The 25,470-nt window shown below is 41.3% G+C and overlaps 1 protein-coding gene across 1 annotated transcript; it reads right to left on the reverse strand.

Annotated features, from left to right (window-relative positions):
- Positions 1–7,641: 7,641 nt before the first annotated feature.
- On the reverse strand, positions 7,642–17,639 carry LOC101863605. Its single transcript, XM_005105824.3, has 2 exons — positions 17,239–17,639; positions 7,642–11,009 (listed from the first exon to the last, which is right to left on the reverse strand). The coding sequence occupies exon 2, from the start codon at positions 10,998–11,000 to the stop codon at positions 7,767–7,769; it is 3,234 nt and encodes a 1,077-aa protein (XP_005105881.1). The 5' UTR covers positions 11,001–11,009; positions 17,239–17,639; the 3' UTR covers positions 7,642–7,766.
- Positions 17,640–25,470: the final 7,831 nt, after the last annotated feature.

The raw sequence follows: 25,470 nt of genomic DNA on the forward strand, positions 1-25,470 counted from the left end.
GTTGATTTACATAGTTGAGATGGACATGGAAATGAACAGTGATAATTTCCACTCAGATAAAAATAGACAATCAATATTTGGTCATAAAACAAAAGATTTGAAAAATAACTATTCTTCTAGTGAAAATAATGAAAAAAAACGCACAACCAATAATTGAGACATGCTTGATGATGTCATTATCTGAGCTGGAAAATGATCGAAAACCATTCCTGCATAGAAAATCTTTTTCACCATGTTACTCCATAGTCTGTCAGAGGACTGAAATTGTCTAAACTTTCATGAAGTGCCGAAGATTAGAGGTGTTACAAGAGAGTACCAAAAACACAAAAAAGAAGGAGGGGAGATAAAGTCAGTAGATGTTAGATAGGAAAGAAGAAGCAAACCACACCATAGCACCCGCCAACCTCCCACCGACAGTGTCTTGATATCTGATACAGTGGAATCCACTTATGAGTCCTAAAATAACGAGAAGTCTGTTATAAAGACACTTTTCTAAAACCCCGTTTTTTCCCCTTCTTTATGTTTGTAAATAAAATACTGCTATAACGCAAGCAGACAAACTCGCGAGTCGGTTATAGCGGAATATTGCTGCTGCTGTGCACAGCGCATAGGCCATTTATTCACGTAAAACCTCGCCAGTTGAGAAACTTGTTGGTTATCTTTCGAAACCCACGTGTGCCAACAATGAAGGCCGGACAAGGAGATTAAAAGTAATGGAGGATGTTCTGTGGGCGGCACCGCGCGCCTGATAGGAGCCCTCTCTCGCGGCGGATCTGTGGTCTACCTGCGCTGCGCGAATCCCTGACTCAAGCACTGAAATCTAGATAAGAAAGAAGGTTTTATTCCGAGGTCCTTGAGATTAGGCAAGTCAATTAGTAAAAATGCCTTGCATATGTGTTGTATTTAAGTGTAAGAACCGATACGATGCTGCAGTGGACCGAAGTTTTCACAGTTAACTAAGTTGTTTTCCTTTTTAAAAAATTTGAATAAAAGTGTTTTTATGCCCCCAGAAACACAATTTAGATCATTAACATTCATAAGAGGCTGGCTCCGGCGCTACCTGCCAAGGCCAACCCAGGCTGAAAGGGATACAACACCCCAGCAGAAAGACCGAGATACTCAATTTTTTAAAAGTATTCTTATTCTTATAAATATAATTATTATGTGTGTATACAAAATTATTATGTGTGTGTATGTATATACATATTATGCATTTATATTGTTTTCCATTGTGTGTGCAAATTAGATGCTACTGTTGTCTAAATGTAAATATCTGGAGGCTCCATTAGAATATTAAATCAATACTCAACAACAATAATGATGAATATTTTCTATGTTAAAGAAACACCAAACCATATCAGATGAGGGGAGAGGGTAGGGTGGGGTGGATAAGAGTTTGAGTCTTGTTAGATAGAACTATACTCGGTTTAATTCTATTGTTGTAGTCTTCACCTAAGATCCCACAATCAATAATTTCGGTTCACTTAAGATTCTGCTGTTAAAAGCAACAACAAATTTTAATACACAAGAGTCATCACTGAGATAAATTACCCCCCCCCCCCCCCCCCCGGAGTGTAATAAGGGACTAAAAACTTAAATATTTGAAATCATTGTGCGCTCTACTTTGTGAAAACCAGGAAAAAAAATTATTGTAATCAATAATATTATTTATAGACCAAGACATACTGTTAGCAATCAGATAAAGCTGGCATCGACCCTCTGTTGTGTTCGCTATTCCTTACACATAAAGTTAGTTGTCGCACACGCCTAGAATCATGCAATAATAATATCTTATATTCAGTTTTAAAGTATATTTTTATCCATTTCTAATAATTAAATATTTTGGCATCTTGAAAGATTATCTTTATAATTTGGTATGTTTGATAATTTTATGTTACTTGGACAAGTTTTCTTCTTATTTTACACATCTTTCTGATTTTTAAACTAAATTATAACATAAAACTCTTAAAGAATTGAATAGTCCGTATCACACACAGAATTATTTTTTTTTCTCCCTGTCTTCATCCGTCAGCCCGTCAGTTGATCACAATCTCTCTCTCTCTCTCTCTCTTCTCTCTCTGTCTGTCTGTCTGTCTGTCCGTCCGTCTGTCTGTCTCTCTCACTCTCTTTTTTTCTCTCTCTCTCTCTCTCTCTCTCTCTCTCTTTTATTCTCTCTCTCTCTCTTTTATTCTCTCTCTCTCTCTCTCTCTTTTATTTAATTTTTCCCATTCTCCTTCGTCCCTTCCCAAGGCCCGCCCCTCCTCTTTCATCCCTGCTCCATCCCCTCTTCCTTGCGTGCATTCCCCCACCCCGCCCACCCCCACAACGTGGCCCAGCCCTATAAGATTCTATGAAAAGAACGCCACAGTTCGAAATTTAGCCCACACTCGACGGCCATATTTGATCCCCACCGCGGCGTACTGCTCGTGGCGCCGCGAAGAGAGAGAGGAGGCTCCATTAGTTCTAAACTCCTTGAGGCCGGATTGAATGAGAGGGGAGAGTGTGGCATGCACAGACAAGCAGAATGCATCGTGTGATAGGCCAGCCTAGTCTAGATTATCTAAGCCAACCATGCCTCTCACTTCTCCGATGCGGGGATAGAGAGGTCATAGTGCTGTACTGTGATGGACGGAGCGAATGTGTGACGTGAGCGGGGTGTGGTATGTTCCCATTGTGCAGACGCAGACGGAACGCACCACAGGGTGTGGTGGGGTGGGGGAAAACACAGCAGGCGAGTTAGTCTAGAGAACTTTCTTTCTGATCGCCTAAGCCCAGTTGTAAACATCGCTAGCGCTAAAAAAAGAAACCTGATTCGACTACTGATCAAGTAAGATTTAAAGGTCATGTTGAACCAAAGCATCTTCAGGGGAGATTACAAAAATAAAATATAAAATAAACCGAATACTAGACTCATAGATTAGGCCTACTTTACTGTTTCCCTTGAATTTATTACTGGATCCCGTATAACGAGAATCCTGCTATAACGGACATATGGCAACGGTCCCCTCCCTCTCGTTATAACAGGATTCCACTGTATTTTGATCAGAACTCAGAACTGAATCTACCACCCACAGAAAGCCAGTCTACTCAAGAATGCAGTCAATCTCCTCATAGAAAGTTATTTAGCCAGTCTATACGCTTGAATTTAGTCAATAAGTCAGTCTAAAAGAATGTAGACAGTACACCAGTCTTTTCATGAATGTTTTCAAACTCCCCCCAGAGAGCCAGTCTATACATGATGAAAAGGCAATAAGCTAGTCTACAAGAATGACGACAAAAACCAATCTATACTCCAGTCAATACATGGATGTAGACAGTAAGTCAGTTTATAGGTCGGTATGATATGAATGAAGACAGTAAGCCAGTCTATACAAGAATGTAGTCTGTAAGCCAATCTATACATGAGTGTAGACAATAAGGCAGACAAAACATGAATGAACACAGTAAGCCAGACAATAAATGAATGTAGACAAAAGTCATCTATAATGAATGTGGACAATGTATCAGTCTATTATAATGAATGTAGACAATAAGGTGGACAATACATGAATGAACACAGTAAGCCAGACAATAAATGAATGTGGACAATAAGTCAGTCTATAAAGAATGTAGACAATAAGCCAGTCTATAATGAATGTAGACAATAAGTCAGTAAGTCTATAATTATAATGAATGTTGACAATATGTCAGTCTACACATTAATGTAATCAAGAAGCCCAGTCTATACACATGATGAATGTTCATGGAGTCAAAGTAAGTCAACATGGATGACTTCAACTTACTTTTCATTTTGTTCACATGGGTCCCTTCATTTCATCACCATCTCTGACACACACATATACACACTGGCAATGTGAACGTGTCATACTATACAGTCAAATCATACACATTATAATACGTTGCCCATTCCTAACCCCCCCCCCCCAAATGTAAGTGGTTTTATGCCCTGATCAAAGCAATTTAGATCATTTTGGAGGCTTTGACACTGCCTGTGTGGGCCAACCCAGGATGACAGGAATACAGTCAACTCATCAGAAAGACTGAGATAGTTCATCATAAAGATTCTCCTCACTAGGGAATCAAACTTGGGTGTCCCGCATGCAACAGAGAAACTTATAACCACTGCACCACAGGCAATCACATTTCAGTATTCTCACTGTACCTAAAGTTTGACAAGACCAATTCCTACTCTTTCTTAGAGGCAATAGGAGCTTACTTACTTTACTCTACTTTTATCCGCCGCTTATATACCCTTTTACGTTTGGGTCGCAGGAAGAAAGAGAAGTCTCTCTGTCGCCAACCGGAGAGCTTGGGTCAGGGGGATGCCATGGGTGGTTAATGTTTCCCTGACTCCATCTATCCAGGTCTTTCTCGGTCGCCCTCTAGCCTTGTTGCCATCGAACAAGTAACACAAGCAAAAAGTGGCAAAAGTTGCCAAAAAAGTTGCCATTAATTTTCCCAGCTTTCAACTCTCAATGGCGAGGTACTTAGCAATAATGTGTTGATAGAGGTAACAAACTAAAGCACCAGAATTTCTTGTGCTGTTTTAAGCATACAGAATATCATTTGTAGTCACCCATAGTGTAAAAACGTGAAAAATAAAGGTTTCACTTTCACAACAGAATGAAATTAAAATTAGAACAGCAATGATAAATAACCAAAAAAATTAACAAATTAGGGCATGAGTTCACCTATCCGACGACTGGCTGTTTTTAACACCATAAATGTGTGTAATTCAAAAAAAAGAAGGCCTACAGGATATTACATGTAATTGATGGAATCACACACAATTGGGGCGTACCAGTGTCAGTATTCAGTTTTGGTGGAGACACGATCTAACACAACACATTTATATTTCTAAAAGTAAAAGGGTAAGAACAGCATCACATTAAATGACATTACGCTGTATAAAGACCAAAAAAAAAGAAAAAAAAGAACAATTTTTAGAAAAATTAACATACCAAGATTTTAAAACACAACAAAGGGGGGAAAATAAAAGACAGACAGCAATATATAGTACCGTATGTAATGTAATGTACTTATATTCTCCACAGGAAAATAGATACACATGGACATCTTAAAACTTAACAAAATACAAGTCTAATATGTTATGAAGTAGCTTTGTTGATTTGTCTTTTTTGAAAAATGCAAAAATCGCGGCACGATTCGCAGACCAAAAAAGGCCAAAAATCGCGGCCGCGACAAACGCAGATGCTAGACCAATGACCAAAAAGCAAATATGCTGAGGCCATTATGACAAGTCTAGGAGAATGGTGAACATTTGAGACAGCAGTACAATTTATAAAGTTCTGAGATCAGGAAGCCACAAGTTTGGGGAAGCATCGACACTGATGCAAAAACAGCCAGAAAACCCTACACGATGAGCAAAAAAATTTTTTTTTTTAAAATATATATATAGATTTCTATTTCCTTCCAAACCCATGACAATCCCACCTGATTCAGACAACTGGATTTCTGCAACATATGACACTTTATCTAAAAAAATGCACTCTAGACGCAGCTCTCCCTCACACTCGAACAATTATCTTTGTTGAGTCTAATGTTGTCCCTATACTGTCTTAGTCTATTGAGTTTATTATAATTAGTCTATAAGCCTACACTATCCCTTGTCTGTTAAGTCTAATCTCTACTATCTTTGTCAGCCGAGACTACTGTACATAGTCTCTGTACTGTATTTGTCTGCCGAGTCCATTACATTACGATTAATTATCTATCTTTGTTGAGTTACCTGCAATTTGCAGTCTCCATACCACCTTTGTTCAGTGCATGTAGTCTCTACACTATCTTTGTCAGTTGAGCATATTGTATTCTTTATGCTTTTTGAGAGAAACCAATACCAAAACATTCCCCATCCCATGGTACAGTGGAACTCGGATTCAACGAGGTCGCCGGGCCTGACCGAAAATCTCGTTGAATCCGAGTGTTCGTTATAGCAAACATGAGGTTTTGTGTAGATAATTACAGGCACTGAGCAAGTAATGTGTAAAGAGAAGTGACAAGTAGTGCCTGAAATGCCTACACATGAAAAAAAGACTGATTCATTCAAAATCAAATGCACGCCTGGGTCATCTCGATTGTTTGGCAAAAAGTTGTATTGCTGTGTAGAGCCTAGCAGACGGCAACTTTTGATTCCATAAACCAGCGCACAATTCAATACGTAGATCTTCGTCAAGACTAGCTTATCATTGAAATAATGATCAGTTGCCGAGGGTAAAAAAAAAAGACTGGGACGTATTTGCATTTGCGACGTTTAACGTACGGGACGCTAGTGCGCCCCCCCCCCCCGCGCGCGACACGCACACAGTCACACGTGTGCAGGCCGCCCATCCAACCCCGACACACTCCAGAGTAGACACGTGCGCATGCCAACAATGCATATTGTGTTTGCATGAGAAAAAGGACGCTGATTCAGTGATTGGGCACATGCAATCGGCTAAGAAAATAATAGCCTAGTTCACGATACAGTTGCAACGGGTTATTTTTATTGATTATAAAGAAGAAAAAAAAACGGGGAATCTATCTCCTCTCGTTGAATCCGAGTTCTCGTTGAATCCGAGCTCGTTAAATCCGAGTTCCACTGTATTCTTGTTGTACTAGTACAGTAGTCTCCGCCTAAGATCCCGGTGCTCGGGAGCAAGGAAATGCCGGATCTTAGGCGAACCGGGATCTTAACCAACGAACCTAGGGAAAAATCTATGGTGATCCATTTTAAGGCTCACAATCGGTAAAACGGTCTCCCTTACTCTAAAATGTAGCCTACTGACGTGACCGTTTGGTGGGTTTATGGCATATGGCGAGCAAAGAGTGGTTAACCTTGATGACCTATCACAGTGCATAGTAGGATGAGGCGTGCCATTTTCACTTATCCTTTCATGAGTCTCAAGATCTACACTTATCCAGTTGCCCCTCCCCTTTACCTGTCGAAAATTATAGCTTTCCATCTCTGACCGTGTCCCCCCCCCTCCCCCACCACCTTTGTCGTTACACCCCATTACGTTGTAAACACACCAATAAAATTCAGTCTGTCTCGCAAATTCAGGAGTAGAGACAACTGCTGCAATGGTCAGAGAAGAGTTCACAGTTTGATGTGATCCCGCCTGGAGGGAACGTGTAGGCCCTACCCACCCAGCGAGTGATGTAAGTTTAGGGGGAGAGCTCAGGTGTGAGTGCGATGTGTGAGGAAAACAAACGCGTCGGTCAGTTCACACCCCGGTGTGATCCCGTCTGGGGCAGACATTGTATCGCTTCATTGAGTTTTACAACGCGTATTTGATCACATTCACAATAGTGGCTGATCTTTGATGCGACGGACAGTTTATTGATCTCAACTTTTCACTCTTGGCTGATCGGCTGTCCCGCCCGGGTTTTTGTGACTTTTGTACAGTAAAAATTCTGTTTTCTTAAAACAGCGGGATCTTAAACGAACCGGATCGTAAGCGGTGGGATCTTAGGCGGAGACTACTGTACTGTCAACATCCCCTGATCTTGACACCATGCCATATATATCCCTCAAATCGCAAGTCTGGCTATAGGACGATTTGTCAGCAACATCATAATTTCACAATTACCTACGGGTCCTGATTTCACAACCACCCCTACTACAAGACAGAACTCAAAAAGCCAAGGGAAACAAATCTTTTTCAACATCACTCGAATTAATATCCAGCCCGTCAGCAAGGGGTCCCAGATCAGATATTTGTGGATCTGCAGTTTTACTCTAAAACTCTTTTCTCTCACAGCCACTCTCAGGCTGATGGTTCTGTGATATGAGTGCTGCCGGGTACCGCCGTTTCACTATGGGAGAGTTCGTACTCAAGTTCAAGCACCCCACCATAATCATCTGAGCTTGGAGAAACAGCAGGCATCCGGTTATCTTCAGTGTGAGTACCGTAATCTACATCGGTACCATCCTTTGCTTCGAGTACACTTTTTTCGCTCAAAGGACCGTGGGAATCCGACAGGCCACATAATGGTGCATGAACGACAGCCGCCACTTCAAAAGAAGTCGATGCGTTTCTAACATCACTGTCACCTGTCAAAGGCATCCAGCTCAAAGGCCTGATCATATCAACCTTAGCCAGATCATCTGTACCTTCAAACAATTCGGCGTCATTGTCCGTATTGACAACAGAGGAATCATCAATGTCATTGTCTGTATTGACAATAGATGAATCGTGGATACCGTTATCTGTATTGGCATTTGATGAATCATTGTTGATGTTGTTGTCTGTTTTGGCATTTGATAAAGTGTCAATGCAATTATCTAAATTGACATAAGATGACATGTTGATGTCATTGTCTGTATTAGCATTTGATGAAGCGTCCATCTCATTGTCAGTGTTGGAATTTGATAAAGCATCAGCGCAATTATCTACATTGACATTAGATGACGCGTTGATGTCATTGCCTGCATTAGCATTTGATGAAGCGTCAATCTCATTGTCTACAGTGGCATTTGATGAAGCGTCAATGTCATTGTCTACAGTGGCATTTGATGAAGCGTCAATGCAGTTATCTATTTTGACATTAGATGATGGGTTGATGTCATTATCACTTTCTGTATTGACATTTGATGATGCGTCGATGTCATTGTCTGTATTGACATACAAAGAGGAGTCAACATCTTCATCTGCAGTGACATTAGAAGAAGGGTCAATGTCTTGACCACAAATCACCTTGGAACAATCATCCCACTCTAACACCTCTTTTCCAGTCGTTTTCTTCTCCCAAACATCCACGCTGGCTCTTTCAAGAAGAACGCAGGCTTGCTTACTCGGAACATCACACGGAACACTGGAACTGGAACACAGACTTGAATGTGACAATCTCTTTTGAGCATCGACTTTCTCTGGCTTCATAGGAATTCTTTCTGGGGACGTGTTTTTTGATCTGTCAACCTTGTACAAGTCTTTCTCTCCACTGGCAGAGGAAGTTGATGAAGTCGAGCCACAGACAGAGATTGTCGCGACATTCACCCCCAGAGAACTGACATCCAGTCTCTCCAGAAGAACGTGAGCTGTCTTACCCTCTAAGAGGCTTGCGTCGGAAGGCGATATTTCAAAACTCTTTTTTTGCTTGGGGAAATAATTTATTTTTGGCAAATCATCCTCATCTAATTTGCCGTTTCTGATTTTTGCTTTTGAAATTTTGGCATCATACTCTAGTTTTCTGTTTACTTGCAACTTTTCAGGAGTCTGAAAACATACTTCCATAGCCCCATCAACATCCTCGTCACCACTGGAGAGTATGGAGGTGCTGCTGTCAGTGGGGCACCTTCCAGACCTCCTTTCTGTCTTGTTTCCCTTCACACTGTTTGATCTTCCCCCATTGACTACTGAATGATGGCCTGGAGGATGAACTGCCCCACCACTTCTTCTTTGTCTTTTGACACAATTGTCTCTTTCCCTGCCCATACCAGGGCTGTCCCGTCTACGTTTACCAGCCACAGACACGTTAAACTCAGACACATCCGACTCAGACACATCTGACAAATCTGACCTTGTACTTCTCTGCGCTAATAATTCATTACACACTGAAAAGTCAATGACATTCCGATCACTTTTCCTAGATCTTGGGCAAAGCGATTTATTCTTCATAACATCTTCTAGCACAAGTTTCAATTCTCTTTTAAAAACTGTATCAGCAGCAGAAGAAATCGGTTCTACATTTTCACAATTAGAAACCTCCGACCCTGAGCCCTCATCTGGATGAGCGGAGTCTTTAGTCGATTCTCCACGAGACCCGCCATTCACCAACAGCTTAGTACCACGCTTGAAGACTTGAAGAAACAAAGGTTCCTTGTAGTCTCTTGAATCAAACAATTCTTTTCCACCTGAATCTCGTATCAGCAAAAAACAATCACTACTTCCTTCCAGCTTCTGGGGCAGCGTGACACTGCCACAGTCTACAGCCCGTTCAACACCAGTCCCAGTTTTCAAACTTCTATTGTTTGTTCTTTTTCCTTGCTTACTCTTGCCTCGTCTTTGTTTATGCTGGAAAGACAGATCCTGAGCATTTATAATCTGTACGTCTTCGGAACCAGAAGCCACTGGGGAAGACTGCTCAATACTGTATGAACTATTAATACGATTGCGTGCAGCTAAAGTTCTACCCACACGCTTAACACCACTGGCCCTGTTAGATTTCTCAACCCTTTCACCGCGATTGCTCAGAATCCCTGTCACTTCCTTCTTACAATCCTCTTTCTCATTCACAGGATGACGTTTTTCAGAAGGAGAGTCAGCAATCGGAAAGCTGACAGGACCTGGCAGAAAGGAACAGATACCTGGCAACGGCCCAAATGACAAATCTTGCACAGCACTGGACACATGTTTCAAAGTCACACATTTCCTTGCAGATTTATGTCCACTATTGCTTGTTTTTTCTATTTGAGGGTCTGCTTTTACATTTAACCGTGAGCTTATTTCAGAATTCAACACAATACTCTGACCTGCTTTCCTCCCTCCGATACTTTTCTCCGACTCTGTCGCCATCCTCAGAGTCGAGATATTGTCGCTTCCGCTCGGTTGAGCATGCTTATACGCAGACTTCTTGTGGGACATACGCGCTACACTGCTACCTTTAGAAGGAGTAATAGAGGAAGAAGAATGTTTACTGGAAGACCGTTCTCTACGAACATTCACATTGCTGACACGCCTTGCTCCAGATTTTGCCAGCCCTTGATTGCTCGCAGGATGATGAACCAGAGCAGCTGATCTTCCAGGCCGTTGCTCTGTACATTGGCCCGTCGGTTCCTCATCCAAGTCACACTCTGGGTCAATGTTGAGGACCATGATGCCTCCCTGACCACCCCTTACCGCCTTCCGGCGCCCAGGGAAGAAGGTCAACACGCAGGGTTCAAGGTCTTCTCTTGCCCCGTCGCTATCATCATAAACCTCTTCTGCCGCCTCCTCCTCGTCAACAACAACTGGCTCCTGCAGCATATTCTCCTCATCCGTTACTTCCATCACCAGGTCCATCTTGCAATTCTGGAGAGAAAATATTATATTTTTCAGAAATCATAAATGAAATAAAGGTTTATGAATATGTGAGTCGGAGACCCACCTTCACAAATTCATTAAAAACAAATTATATCTTAACTTATACACTTCATACCTACCAGCTCGCACCCCTCCTATCCCATCAAAACATCTCCATGGATACAATACACTTCATACACGTTTTACAAGTTTCAATTCTCTTTGGGTGTAAAAACCCTTCAGAAAGAAGAGGACCCCACATTTTGTGTGTATTTTCCCCCAATCCTTGACTTTGTATTGAATTAACAGTGGAGTCTGTTAAACCAAAATCCACAGGACCGCCAGATTTTCTTCAGTTTAGCAGGGGTTTCGGTTTAGAGAGGTTGCTCAAAATAAGAAAAAAACCCAGATTTTTAACTTATTTTTTTGGCAACTGCATAAGGTCATATGAGCGCGCAGAACACATTAACATTTTCAGAAGGTAGGAAATTTTTAGTTTTGGCCGGGTGGCAGCCAAAGCCTACTGTTATCGATTTTGGATCACACAGGGATCTTTAACTTGTGCAACTTGCACATGGGACCTTCAAGAATTTTTCGCCTTTATCTTTATCCGAGAAGGCTAGGTGTTAGATTTTACGGACCTTAAGATCAGGGGTGAGGCTGAAAGACAGCAGTATGAGGGAGCCAAGGAGTTACGAGTAGCAGTAGAAAGGCTACAGAAGGAGTCAGGAGCCCACAGGAGGGGGCAAAGGAGGTGAAAGGACGGGGGCAGAAAGTGGAGACGAAAGCAGACAACAGAACATTGTTACAGAGCAGGAAAGGACGTGAAGGGAGAAAACGTTACAGAACAAAATTTTCCGTCCCTATCCGGATTTGAACCCAGGACCTGGAGAATGAGAGGCAGACACCTTAACCTCTAGCCCAAAGTTTTAGTGCTATTCTTGCCTTTTTTATGATAATGGCATGCACTCATCTTTTATCCATAGCCACCAGTGCTTGCATCTCATAGGACCACTATTTGACCTATTAAATACAGAAACGATTTCACCCTTCCAGCCCCGTGCATGTATATTTTCAGCAGCGCTTGTACCTCCCACTGTCCCAAGAGCGTCAGTTTCCGGGGGTACCAAATTTGAGAAGTTCAAAAAATTAGCTAACCTAATCAAACTTTAATTTTCAGAATATTTGTTCATTACCTTTAAACAATGTTATGTTATTATCGATTCCTCATTACAAAGATACTACATCACTTTTTAGAATGCATGCCTCATTTTGATTTTCTAAAACACCGGTACTGCTGTATCGGCTGGGACTGGGGTTAGGGAGAGCACAAAAATGGCTGGGGCTGGAAGGGTTAACACCTCTCCTTTGTTTCCACCCTTAGCCCCACCCATCAAAATATTTATAAGCATAATCATATCAGGGCTACTTCAATTTTAAACGTTAGCATTGCTCTAGCACACCACCCAAATGTCATCAAAGTAAAGAAAATGCTTCTCATTTGAAACCTAACAGCAATTGATAGAGGAAGTCAAAACAAAGCAAAAAAGAAAATAATTATAATCTAAGAAGTAGAAGTATTTTTCGTTACGTTAACATGACAGAGCATCAAGTGTCGGAAAGACAAAGATACGATGCAGCCATGCCAAGGGAAATAACTGTGCAAGAATTTTCAGTCAGTCACACAAGATGCAATAAAAACAAATGTGAGATTACAATCAAACAATGTTGGGGAAGGTTAAAACGAGCAGGACCAATGTAATCTGTAATCTGTATAATCATGAGTGTATTGGTCTGTCCACTGTAGTTCATCAGAGCGATTGACCTTTCTCATATAATGTGAAAAAAAAAAGAGAGATTTAAAAAACAACAGAAAGTTTAGAGAGCTTGTAAACTAAAAACATAAAAATACAAACAATCATACAGATCACAATCCAGACAGAGAGAAGTCTAAGAACACAAGGACAGATTACAATAGAGAGGCCTAATTTGTATAGAGAGTAAAGTGTACATGTTCCATGAGTTTTAAAAAATCGGAGGGGGGTCCCAGTGGGCATATACACCACCATTTCACCATACAACTACTCCTTTGACGTTCATGTTTAGTTTAGGAGGACATTTTCTTGAAAACAATAACGCAGTGACTAGGTGTTCACGGCACCCTGAACGAAACTTAAGTTTGTTTTATAAGCTTTTCTGTGGGGCTGCACTGCAGTCAATTTACTGTGAATTGTTGTTTTCCCTTTTCAGCGCTAACACTATCATCCGTTTCGGAAGGAGTTCCGCAGAGGGCAGTTAACCAACAACACACCCTAACCCAAACCTTAACCCTAACACTTGTACCCAAACCTTAACCCTAACACTTGTATAGTTTGCTCAGTCGAACTTGTCACCGTGAGTGCCCGTCCTCAACCGAATTCCTCCCTCCGTTTCTAACTTTTATTGTAAATTACCCCACTTTGCCACTTGTCAGATTACGATTGAGAGTACAAGCCGAGTGAGCTGTTCTCCGTCTGCATCATATCAGTTTGTTCAAATCAATCATCAGTTTTCAAGCCAGGTTTTATTTCTTTCGTTTGAAAACGGTTTCCTTTTCACTAGAAATCTGACTTCAAGAATTTTGTTTAAGATTCCCGACTTCGCACTTCGTGACCCCATTGCCGTATCAGTCTACGAGTCCTACATATAGATCTAGATTTTCGTCTTATATCGCCATCGGACAAGTGGCAAAGTGGGGTAATTTACAATAAAAATTTTTAAAACAAATACTGACTTTTGCCATCATTTGCAACGCAGTATAGATCTAGTGATGGACTACATCAAAAAGTATTAATAATAATAATAATAATAATACTGTGGTGTGGTCTTTAAAAAGCATGCATTTGCCGTTACTACTTAAGAATCATAAAATGTGGGACCCGTCTGTTTAGCACAGGAGTACTGGATATCGATACACTGATTTAAATATTTGGTATCGATGTTTTATCAGTAGTCTACAAAATGAGCAGTAAAATTTCACTTGTTTTTTAACAAGGCAACAGGGAGGTTTTAGGAGGGGGGACCTAACAAAAACATGGGGGGGGGGGGGGGGGGTTCAGAGGTGCATGCCCCCCTGAATAAGAATTTGACAATAATTCGATGTTTTGTGATTAGGTTTGATAGGCCATCTCTCCATATCAAAAATTACCTTTTACTCTGTCACTTCATTGGTTTCGATAGTGCTGTAGTCACGTGTGTGTGTGTGTGTGTGTGTGTGTGTGTGTGTGTGTGTGTGTGTGTGTGCGCGTGTGTGTGTGTGAGAGAGAGAGAGTTTTTACATGTGGGTAAACAGAGTGATTATTCTCACCCGGGGTGAGGATACTCACCCGGGGTGAAGATAAACTGGATATTATTCTCACACTGGGTGAGAATAACAACAGCCTACTATTCTCACCCGTTTTTTTCGGTTCCGCCCTTTTTATTTCATTTCGGGCATCACAGGACCCGTGCTGTCACTGAGCGCTCCAAGCAACAAAACTCACTCGCCTCCCTCTCTCACTTCACTGAGGGCACGAGGTGCCTTAAAAATAATCGTGGGTTCTGTTAGGGATTGTGGCGTCGATGGCCTAGTGGTTAGGCTCTCGGACTCGCAACCGTAAGGTCGTGAGTTCGAATCCCGTCAGGGGCCCGACGTTGTGTCCTTGGGAAAGGCACTTTACACGAATTTTCCTCACTTCACCCAGGTAGGAATGGGTACCCGGCTATAGACAGCGAAAGATCTTGTCAGTTTGTTAGTGTTTGAGCACTTAATCGGCTGCTTGCACTGTATGCTTCCCGGGAAGCTGAGAATGTTTCGGAGTGTTCTATGGTCTGCTGGGGTAATAATATAGTGTAAAGCGCATAGAGCCTGCTGCTGAGCGGGGATATGCGCTATACAAATGCTATCTATTATTATTATTATTATAACAAGTTTTTTGGGCTGTTCATGTGTAAACAAATGCCAATTCTAAAATAACATTACAGTGACAATCTATTACTAGTAATACTAACATTATTTCATTTAACAGCTTTCAGTTAAGGCTATTAAATTTGGTAAAACATACTACTCTAGTAAGTGAATTCCTTTCCGAATTCAGAATATACAGTCAAACCTGCCCTGACGGCTACCTCTATAGGACGGCCACCTGTACAAATGGCCACTTTCCATTTCCCCCCTTGCGTTTTTTATATATTTAATTTAACAGTGTAAAACGGGGACCTGTCCAACGCGGCCGCGGCCATTATCAGACTATATTTTAACAAACAACCCCTATCACACTAAGCAATAACACCTGTCTTAGACGGCCACCTCAGTGACTCCATTACGTTTTGTCATAAATTGTGCATTGGCCCCTGGCGTTGTGGGCGAGCCGTCAGAATTCAATCACCTATCGTTGTTGTTAGGTAGTCCCTCCAACCGATCATGTTGCGTTGGCCCTTCCCACTGTTGACCAAAAGCTACCAATTTTCAGCTGCTGGTGAGGTAAGCGTGTGATCCCTCATAACCAATGGATATTATTCTCACCCTGGGTGAGAATATAAATACTTTTATGGGCGGCTCTATTTCTCCGAACGTTCGGGAAAAATTAACTTGAACTTTATTTCTCAGAACGGTTTCCATTCTCAAGATTTGTTAAGCGAATGGTGTGTGTGTGCGTGTGCGTGTGTGTGTGTGTGTGTGTGTGTTTGTGTGTGTGTGTGTGTGTGTGTGTGTGTGAATTGGTGGGTGGGGGGGGGGCGTGGAGGGATTTTTTTTTTTTACAAGAAGGATTTTAGTTTTTGCTGGGGTGACTAAAAGCAAAATAGGTTGTAAACTGCAAAGGTCGAGCAGTCGTGTTTTCTCGCAGTACCTTTAGAAGGTATTTTCAAATAAAGTATAGTCCGGGAACGTTGCCCCAACCACAACTGAAGTACCTGAATATTCATGCAGACATTTAAAATTCTCTAGCTCTAGAAATTGAATTTGATGCAAAAAACGCTTCTTCCCTGTCCTCGCAGAATGGCAAAATGAAAGGATGACGCCTAAATCTCGAAAATAACAAAAAAAATCTCGAGATCTGGAACCGTTAGGAGAAATAGAATTCAACTTTATTTTCCTGAACGTTCTGAGAAATAGTCACTTCGTATTTTTATTTTCACCCCGGGTGAGAATAATGACAGCTATTTACATCATGGGGTGTGTGGGTGTGCACAGGTGTGTGTGTTGCAGGGTGTGCGTACAACCCTCTGTGTGTGTTTGAGTTTCTGTGTGTGTGAGTGTGTCACAGTGTGTGCGTACAACTCTCTCTCTGTGTAGAGTGTGCGTGTGTGTGTACAACAGGACATGTGATTAAACGTAGAAAGACGCAAACTATTTTTAGGAACTGCGCCCATCTTGTTTGACATCAGAACAGAATACCCCTCCAATTACGTGACTAATATGTAAGTATAGCCAACCGCATGGCATCAAAGATGGAAGTGTCTATGTAAATAACGCTTAATCTACACCACGCTTTCGGAAGTTCTGATGGCCGAATAGACAGCGCGTCTGCGTTTGAAGTCATGCAATAATTTTAGGAGCGGATCGATTCCGGTCCCGGACTTTTTTTTTTTCTCTTCCTCCTCCTGACTGACCAACAGTCCCATAAATTAAAATTTGTAGAGCTACTTTGAAGTTTGTTTGTTTTTTAATGTATATTAGTGATGAAGAATGCAGGAGAGGTGGGGGGTAGATCTAGATTCTAGATCTAGATTCTAGCTAATCCACCAGCGTCTTTACAACAATTTTCGTACACTTCCATCTTTGGTGCCATACGATTGGCTATACTTGTATAGTCACGTGATCGGAGGGGTATCCTGTTCTGACATCAAACAACATGGGCGCCGTACCTAAAAATAGTTTGCGTCTTTCTATGTTATCGCATGTTGTACAACAGGAGTGTGTGTAGTGAGTTTGCGTACAACTGTTGTGTGTGTGTATGTGACAATGTGTGTGTGTGTGTGTGTCAGTGTGTGTGTACAACTCTCTCTCTCTGTGTAGAGTGTGTGTCAAGTGTGTGTGTGTGTGTGCATGTGACTGTGTGTGTAGTGTGTGTGTAATACTTAGTAACAACAACAGTGTGTGTGTACAAGTACAACTAACTTTGTGTGTGTGTGTAGTTTGTGTGTGCGAATGTGTCACAGTGTGAGTGTGTGTGTGTGGGTTGCGATTGTGGACTGACTTTTGTGTGGCCTGTCTTACCTGGTGGCAGCTTTCTGGACCTGGACCGCCTTGGCCTTGGGGCTGGGGTGAGCAACAAGGATGCGGGACTAGATCTAGATCTACGCCTTCCAGTTCCGTTCAGTTCCAAACAAAGCACAATCAAGAGAGATTCTTGACTAATTAATGCGACTGTGTTGTCTTCCGAAAGACTTCCCTTTTTGTACAACTACAAAGTCTCACTGCTTGATTTTGTAACAGACTGAAGTTTGTAATTGGAGACAGAAATTGCAAAGACTGACTTGTCTTGGCACTCTTGGGCAGCGGCAGACATTAGACATTGTTGTCTGAACTGTCTGTGGACTGTGGAGTTTCACTGAAGTGAAGACTGAAGAGTAGCCCCCCTTCCTTCCTTCCTTCCTTCCTTCCATTCAGTAGGCCTATTCAGTCAGTAGTGATGGGCAGGTATCGATACTAGATACTCGATACTTAGATACCTCAATGACAGTACATAACAAGATGGGCCACTTCTCTCTTTGAGCCAATTAAAAAAGTGTCCTCAAAATTTGGTGGCGCCCTCTTCACAAAAGCGCACTCTTTGCGAACAGAGTTGCCCTACTTGAGTTTTAAAAAATCAAAGTGAAACTAGCAAGTTTTGGGATAAATTTAAGAAGAACGCCTTTTTAAAATGGTTACGCTGACAAAAAACCTCTTCCGGAGGAAAGGGTGATGGTTTTCTTCGTTTAATTTTACTTTAGAATGAAAGGCGAGAGGTCATTAAAAATTTTTTAAAACCTAAAACTCCGCACTGAACGTACCCGAACTGCTGATGAACAGCAGTCGATCTGCGCACGCAAGGAGGTGCTATTCCTATTCTTCTTCTGGAAAAACGAAAGAGAGCTTCAAAATAGACTGCAGCGCCATCTGAAGCAAAGAGCATACTTCCTGCGGACACTTCCTGTGGCCCATCTTGTTATTTACTATCTTTGGTGTTATTTATCCCAGGGCTGCCAAAGCAAGTGACTTGGCCTTGAGAATTTTTTGTTTATCAAAACTGATAAGTTTTCGTATGGGGGGGGGGGGGGATGCAAGCGTTTTAAATGAATCTAGTGATTTTTTAACAAAAAGAGGGAAGTTTTTCATGAAATCTATATAGTGATTTTGCAAAATCCTCACTGACAACCCTGATTTATCCGCATTGGTTTAATTTAAAGTTGCTAAAAATCTTGTAAATTTTTAGAATTCTTGTGTTTTTATTTTCCAATACTAACATTTTCTGCAAAGTTAACTTTCCTCCCATACTTCACTTAGTTTTTGTTTTTATTCTCATATTTGGGTATTTATTTCTCTCTCTCTCTCTCTCTCTCTCTCTCTCTCTCTCTCTCTCTCTCTCTCTTATACAAATAATTTTTGTTTGAGTCTCAGCTAAATAGTCACAACTTGTCTAGACACGATTACCTAAATACTTGGAAAAGTATAGTTGTATTTTTGTCTTTACTTATTACCCCGGCGTATGTTACTAATAGCATTAGGTATCGAGGTATTATAATTGTTCAGCTGTGTAGAAATTTTTTTAATTTTTAAAAAAATATTTGTAGTCCAGGCCATAAGGGCCTTTCTATATTATTGATATAGTAGAAGCAGGGGCGGCTCGTGGGTCTAAAAAGTGGGCGTGCACAATTAAGCTATCTTAGGCTGAAGATAATCAAGGGCAGAGTAAATGGGACTGAGTATAATTTTAGGATCTTTGGGTTGGTGAAGGAAGACCTTGTGCTTTTATTTTCATTCTTTTTACTTGTGGACTTCTAGAACTAAATCAGTTTGTTAGCTAAATGTTAATTTCATTCATCCTGCATCAAAACTCAACACTCAAGTAAAACCTTTCATCACTCCACAACAAAACCGTTCAAAAGCACAACTCATAGGACGGCGACCTAAGTATGTCACGTTCACCTCCCTCAGGTTCACGGTCGCAGAGTCACTTAAAATAGCGACAAGACAATGAACCAATCACAATTCACTTGAGCATTCCGCTGGATTGCTCCGGGGCCCACATAATTTTGGCATGGAATAGTGCACAATCTATTGCGTTTATTTTTAGATTGCCTACTGTGGGCCATGTTTCGGCGCTATTCGGCAGGAGCACATTTGAGATGTGCCGTCTTATTAATATTAATGTACCGTCAAACTCTCTACAAGTCTCATCATCGCTTGGGTTATCCCAAAGAGCGATTTATAGGTCAGGTTTCCACTGTTGACTATCCTGTTATGTTTAGATACAGCGCATGAACTTTGGCATGGCATAGTAGATGTTTTACGGCGCTATAGAATAGAAATGACAGGTACGGCGCCAGCGATGGCCTTGCTTTGATATAATATTGGCTAGTGTTTGTTTCTGGCGTCTTTTATTTTATTATTGTGGGTGCTTTTCGTCATAGAACATTAAAACATTTTGGGCGGCACTGCACGACCGTGTTCTATGGACGAACCGCGCCTGAGTAGATGTTACCGTGCGCTATTGCTACACCATAGGCCTACTAGCCTAATTTAAGGAGGTTATATTTATGTATTTGAATCAAATTTGCTACTGTCGGCATTTCAGGCATGGTCGATCACAGAACCATGTAAAAGGTATTTAAATTTCTGCATGTTAAATGAATATCTATTGCCCCTATAGGCTAGACTATAGGCTACTTTTCAAAAGAGCACAAATTTGAAATTATAAGTAGGCTACTTTATTATTTTACATTCTGTGGACAATGATGCTGCGTCTGCAGACGCAGTCAAATTTGTTATAATGTTATGGGCTGAATGTGTGTTGAAAAAATGACAGATGGGGCTCATGTGGTCTCCTGAACACTTTTCCACTCCCATCGTGGCGATCAACTTGGAACTGAAACTCGTCCGAGAAGGTGGCGGTGCCCCAGTGCTTCAAGTCCATCGGTGGTGTAGCTGTGACCAGTTCATCCTAGCTTGACGCTATTTTGGCTGTAAACGCGTCTGTATGTGAGCATCCTAGCTTCAATCTTGAATTCTCACAGTCTGCGACGAACAGCATGACGGCTGACGAGTAAAAGTCCAGGAAATTCTCTTGCTGTTTCAGCGTTGTCCTGAAACGATATCTCAGGTGTACTGTCACTTGTCACTGTCCCGATAAAGTATGACGTCCAGTTCTTTATCGGTTTGGAATACGCCAGGTCTCAACGTACATGTATCGTCTTCTCAGTTGGCTGATACTCCTTCTGCTGACGTTGAATGTCCTCGCAAAAGCAGTGCGCCGAGCATGCCGATGGTTTGATGTTCCTGATTTTGAGTTAACGGTACTGTTTCTTTTGGATGACATTGGTCAAATATTGATGCGTTTTAAGTAACGACAGACCTAAATTTCATAAAAATCAAAGAATAAAAAAGATGCGCCTCGAGGTCGGGGGGAAAAAATCCAAATTTTCTGTTTTATTCCACTGGGGCTGTGTACACACTAATTGAAGCAACAAAAGTGTTATTTTTCTAACATACCTGCTGTTCAGGATAGTACTACCCACGTGAAATATAAAGCAGAAAGACTCAAAAATTTAGATTTTATAACAGAATCACTTTTGATAGTGTATAAAATTTAGACTTTTGAGTCCTTACGCTTTATCTTTCACAAGAGTAACAAACCCTTCAAAAAGGTCAGGAGATTTCACAAGTAGGTTAAATTGACTTTAAAAATAAAACAACAACAACCACAACAACAACAACAATAACAACAACAACAACAACATCAACAACAACAACAACAACGACGACAACATCGAAGTGCCTTGCCCAGGTGGTGTTGAGAAATAGAACTCGTTCGTGAGAGGCTTTGGCCTCCCTGGACGTCATCACAGCACTTTATGAGTGTGAGTATTATGCTAGGATCCACAACTGCTGGTAGGCCTATTATATATCAAGGCGTTTTACCATACAGTTATTCTCGGCTACAATAGCTCTGGTCACCAGTTGGTTGTGGTACAGGAGACATTGTCAACCACTACATGCCAAGCCGAGCACGTCTAACTGGGTGTTTTTCAAGCCAAAGTTGCCACGGCCTTGTGAAATGGTGAAATGGTAACCTAATGCCCCAATCAACACTAGCGGTATTATGTTCTTTTTATGAGGTGGGTAAAACTACCCGTAGGCAGTGGCGCTGCGTGGGTTGCAGACAATGTGGTGCATAATTGGAAAGTGAGCAAATGGGCAATAGGCTTCGCAGCTTCTATTAAGATTTCTAGAAAAAGTCATTTAGAATCTGCAGGATACCCCGTAATCTTAGTAATCTACATCTATGGATGTTTACAACTGTTTCTAGATGAAATCGCATAAAAGCTACCATAAAGTGAAACAATACTAACAACTCACTATGTTCACAATCTAAGAGGATTTAAAAATGTCTAATTGCTTCGTGCAGCCCCAGGTCTTGCAACACAATAGAGGGAGACAACATTTTCGATTCCCATTCTTCATTGAGTTACCGTAGACTCCACTACAGTGCTGCCGTCGTAAGGGAAAACAACGAGCGGGGCAAATTTTTCAGGAAGGGCAAAAACTGTTTTCACTTTATAACTATTCTATGTTTCACTCTTTTAAGCTGTAATTCGCCAGATATCTGATTGATGTGTTCAAAAGCAGTTTCTAAAGTTTGAATGGTTTAGGTTAAAAAGTAGCAAAGTTATTCGACATTCGTCGTTCTCCGCCTTACACCGCACACCCGCAGGTGAGCCTTGCGATGTAAGCGAAAACGACGAATGGTACGGTTCATCATCCTCCTTTACACTCGTGAACGTTTATGGGCGTAGGCGATGGTCAGTTGTGGCGCATTATTGACAGTAATGACTGTACTGGTTACTACAAATAAAAATAAGACGTATACAAACTTGCTATACATTATACGTATAAAGTTAGGTGTTTGTTATATCCCAACTGTAACTCGGTAAATATCCTTCGTTTTCCTTCCTCGCTTGGTTAAATACTACACAGCCAGTGTACAAATCAGATGTGCACACATTTTCAACTGCTTGGTTTAATTAAAACTGTCTCATTCGGAACCAAAGTTTTATCCACGATATCTCTTTAGTGTACACACGTATTCTATTCAGAAGCGAGTTTTACTTTTATTTTCGCTAATTGCAAAATTATCCCTGCACGACCAAAAGGATCAACAATGTTACAATGTCAATAATACGATCAGATCATTACAAAGTCGAACAAACTTTCACGTAAGAAATGAAACAATCTGACAAGACTGTATCACATATGCTTTCGGGAGAGGTAATGCGACACTTTGTACTAAGCTGTCCCCGTAGAATTATGCAAATATAGAAGGCCAAATTATTCCAAAAAAAGCTAAATTATGCAAAAATTATGCAAGTTAGCGTAACACCATTCGCGACATGTTTTGCACTTTTTCAACACGAAGTTTCATGATTTTCATGTTTTATGTACAGAAAAATTGAAAACAGAACATATCAGTATCAGTAATTTGTTGTGTATTTGGAAAAGAAAACAGTACACATCAGTTTTAAAAAAACAAAACAAAAAAAACAACCAAAATTAATAATCTCTGTAACTTTCAGCTGTAGATCTAGATCTATAGAGGAAAGAAAAATGTTTGTTTTTTTTAATTTTAAAAAGGACATGTGGACCTCTGATGCTGGCACATTACTAAAACCAGGGACACCTGTCAAACATGAAACATCAGCAGACATGAGAACAACAACTTTTGATGAATTGAAAAATTGAGCATGCTCAAGGAACATAATAATCACAACCCATAACCAAGATCTTCTAACAAGAGAAATAACCAACTTTTCACTTAAATGAGACTTATTACGGTGATTACGTCCCTTTAGTAGCATGCCGAGGCTTTAATTAATTGTTTCGTGAAAAAAAAGTGGAAAAAAACGTGAAAAAACGCGGAAAATCCAAAATTATGCAAATGTTACAGTATTGCGCGAAAAAACGCGACCGCGCCGCGGCCGCACAATCGCATAATCCTAAGGGGACAGACTAAGTAGAGACCGACAAGAACAGTTTGAATCTGCAAGACATTATTATACTCGATCGTAACGTCCATCAAGTCATAAAAAATCGTAAAGAAGACTTAGTGTCACCACAATACGTCCACTTTTAAGTTGGACAAAGAAATTTACTCTCATAACGCAGTGTCATTAATTGCTTGGTAATTCTATAAGGATGTCGACCAGTGACATGTGCTGGACAAATTGAGGCACTGCTATAACCATCGTTGGGATTTGGGATGTCAAATGACTGGAAAGCAAATTAACATGACGTTAGTCTGTGAACATCTGGCGGACACTAATATGCAGTGCTAATAAATTTATCCCTGAATACGTTATTGACCCTCCCATCCCCACCCCCTTCCCCCTGTTCCCATCCGTTTTCCCCTCTCTCCCGCCTGCTCTTGTCAATTCACACCATCAGCATAGGCCTAATACGTGAAGACAGACAGAAAGACACACTAAGTGGTACGTTCTTATAAACCTGGTCAAAGGTACTCCGGGGGAGGGGGTGGTGGTGTGTTTGTTTGCAAAAAAACCTAGTATGCTTGTACTGACGCAATATAAGGACCAAAAGTCATTCGTGGCTCATGCAGAATTTGCCCAAAATCAGAGACCAGGGGACAATGCTGAACGAGCAGTGATCCTTGACCGATCGACCATTCGTCGTTCTCCCTTACACTGAGTTCTGACTCGGAGCTCGCCAGTGAAAGGGAAAACGACGGACTCTCAATTACGCAACAACGGATTAGGATATGAAAAAAAATGTTACACCTTCAGATGCAGAATTAAATACTCTATGAAATATGTAAAAATAAAAAAATCGAAAAATTTTGACCATTCGTCGTTTTCCTTTACGACGGCAGAGTGGGTGTTGAATTCAACGAGGTTGCCGGGACCGGCTTGTTGTCCTCCGTGGATCCGACCTCTCGTTGAACGTGACTATGTTAACTAAAGAAGAGAAAGGAGACAAGTTATTATATTACACAATGTACCAATACCAGTACATGTAATTAAAACAGCTGTTCCCCCTGATGACGAAAACAGCATCAGTGTGCGCGTGTCTGAGCTGTGTTCTGATCGTCATTTCTGCATTTTTAAATATTTTGTTTCCTGAACACTTGTCGTGTGGAAACATACCCTCTCACACCTCGGCCTAGATCGAGATCTACATAAAGTAAAAGCGGGAGCTTGGATTTTCTGATCAGGGGAAGAAAAGAAAATTGAAAAAAAAAAAAATGAAGGTCTCGATCTAGACCTACCCTTCCAGAGTTCCAGTTTCACACAGCCTGCATCGCGTTCACACCCACTCCCTCCTGTCCCTACCATAGGCTAACCCTTGCCCATCCTCTCGGTATTGGGGGCCTATACTATATATCTATTACGAGGCACACTAGATCTGGCAATACATGTACAATGCGTTAGGAATCAAGGAAGGGCCTGCGCTTCGCGTGAAATGGAGAGAAAGGAGAAACATTTTTCGCTTTTGGGTCCGTTGATTGCTATTATTTGGTTATCGCGACCTCGTTGAAAGCGACTTTGCACCAATTGAACCAATGGCGCCCTGCCACTTCCCGTAGGTCAGCTCTCAAAACAATGTAGGCTACATGTACCGATAGCCTCAAGATGATTTTCAAGCGACGTTTCTGACGATGGGGGTGTAATACACTTATATAGAACATAACCGACGAAACCAACAAAACCGATGATGACCTTCAATAACAAACGCGTTTGTTTTCAAGGCCACGCGTCGAGCGATCGGTTTAAGCATTTGGTCTATTTATAATGTGCACTGAAGCCGACAGCAACCGAACCGATGCCGATCCTTCAATGGGCACTGCCTTTCACCACCTGGCCCTTTATCGCTAGCTCTTTGTGCTTTTGCAAGAGTTGTCTAGGCCTTCCAGCCACCAGTGGGAATATTATTGTTGATGGTCTCACTTCCATGACTAACTGTAACTCATTGTTATTCTGATGCATGCTCCTGTGGGGAAATAAGTCCTGCAGCTCTGGACTGACCTGGGTGCATGAAAACATTGTTATACAAAATTTATTTATTTCACCTTGTCACAATAAATGACACTTGACATATTAGACTCGAGAGGGGATATGTTAGCTTTAGGTTATTCACGCTAGACATCCTGCGTTCGAGAAAGACGAGGTGATAGATTCTAGTGGCCCATCTTAACCCCGACTCTAGAATACGGCTTAACTCCAAAAGCCTGTCGAGACT

Source organism: Aplysia californica, unplaced genomic scaffold, assembly GCF_000002075.1.
Source record: "Aplysia californica isolate F4 #8 unplaced genomic scaffold, AplCal3.0 scaffold00494, whole genome shotgun sequence".
Taxonomy (NCBI): Eukaryota; Metazoa; Mollusca; class Gastropoda; order Aplysiida; family Aplysiidae; genus Aplysia; species Aplysia californica.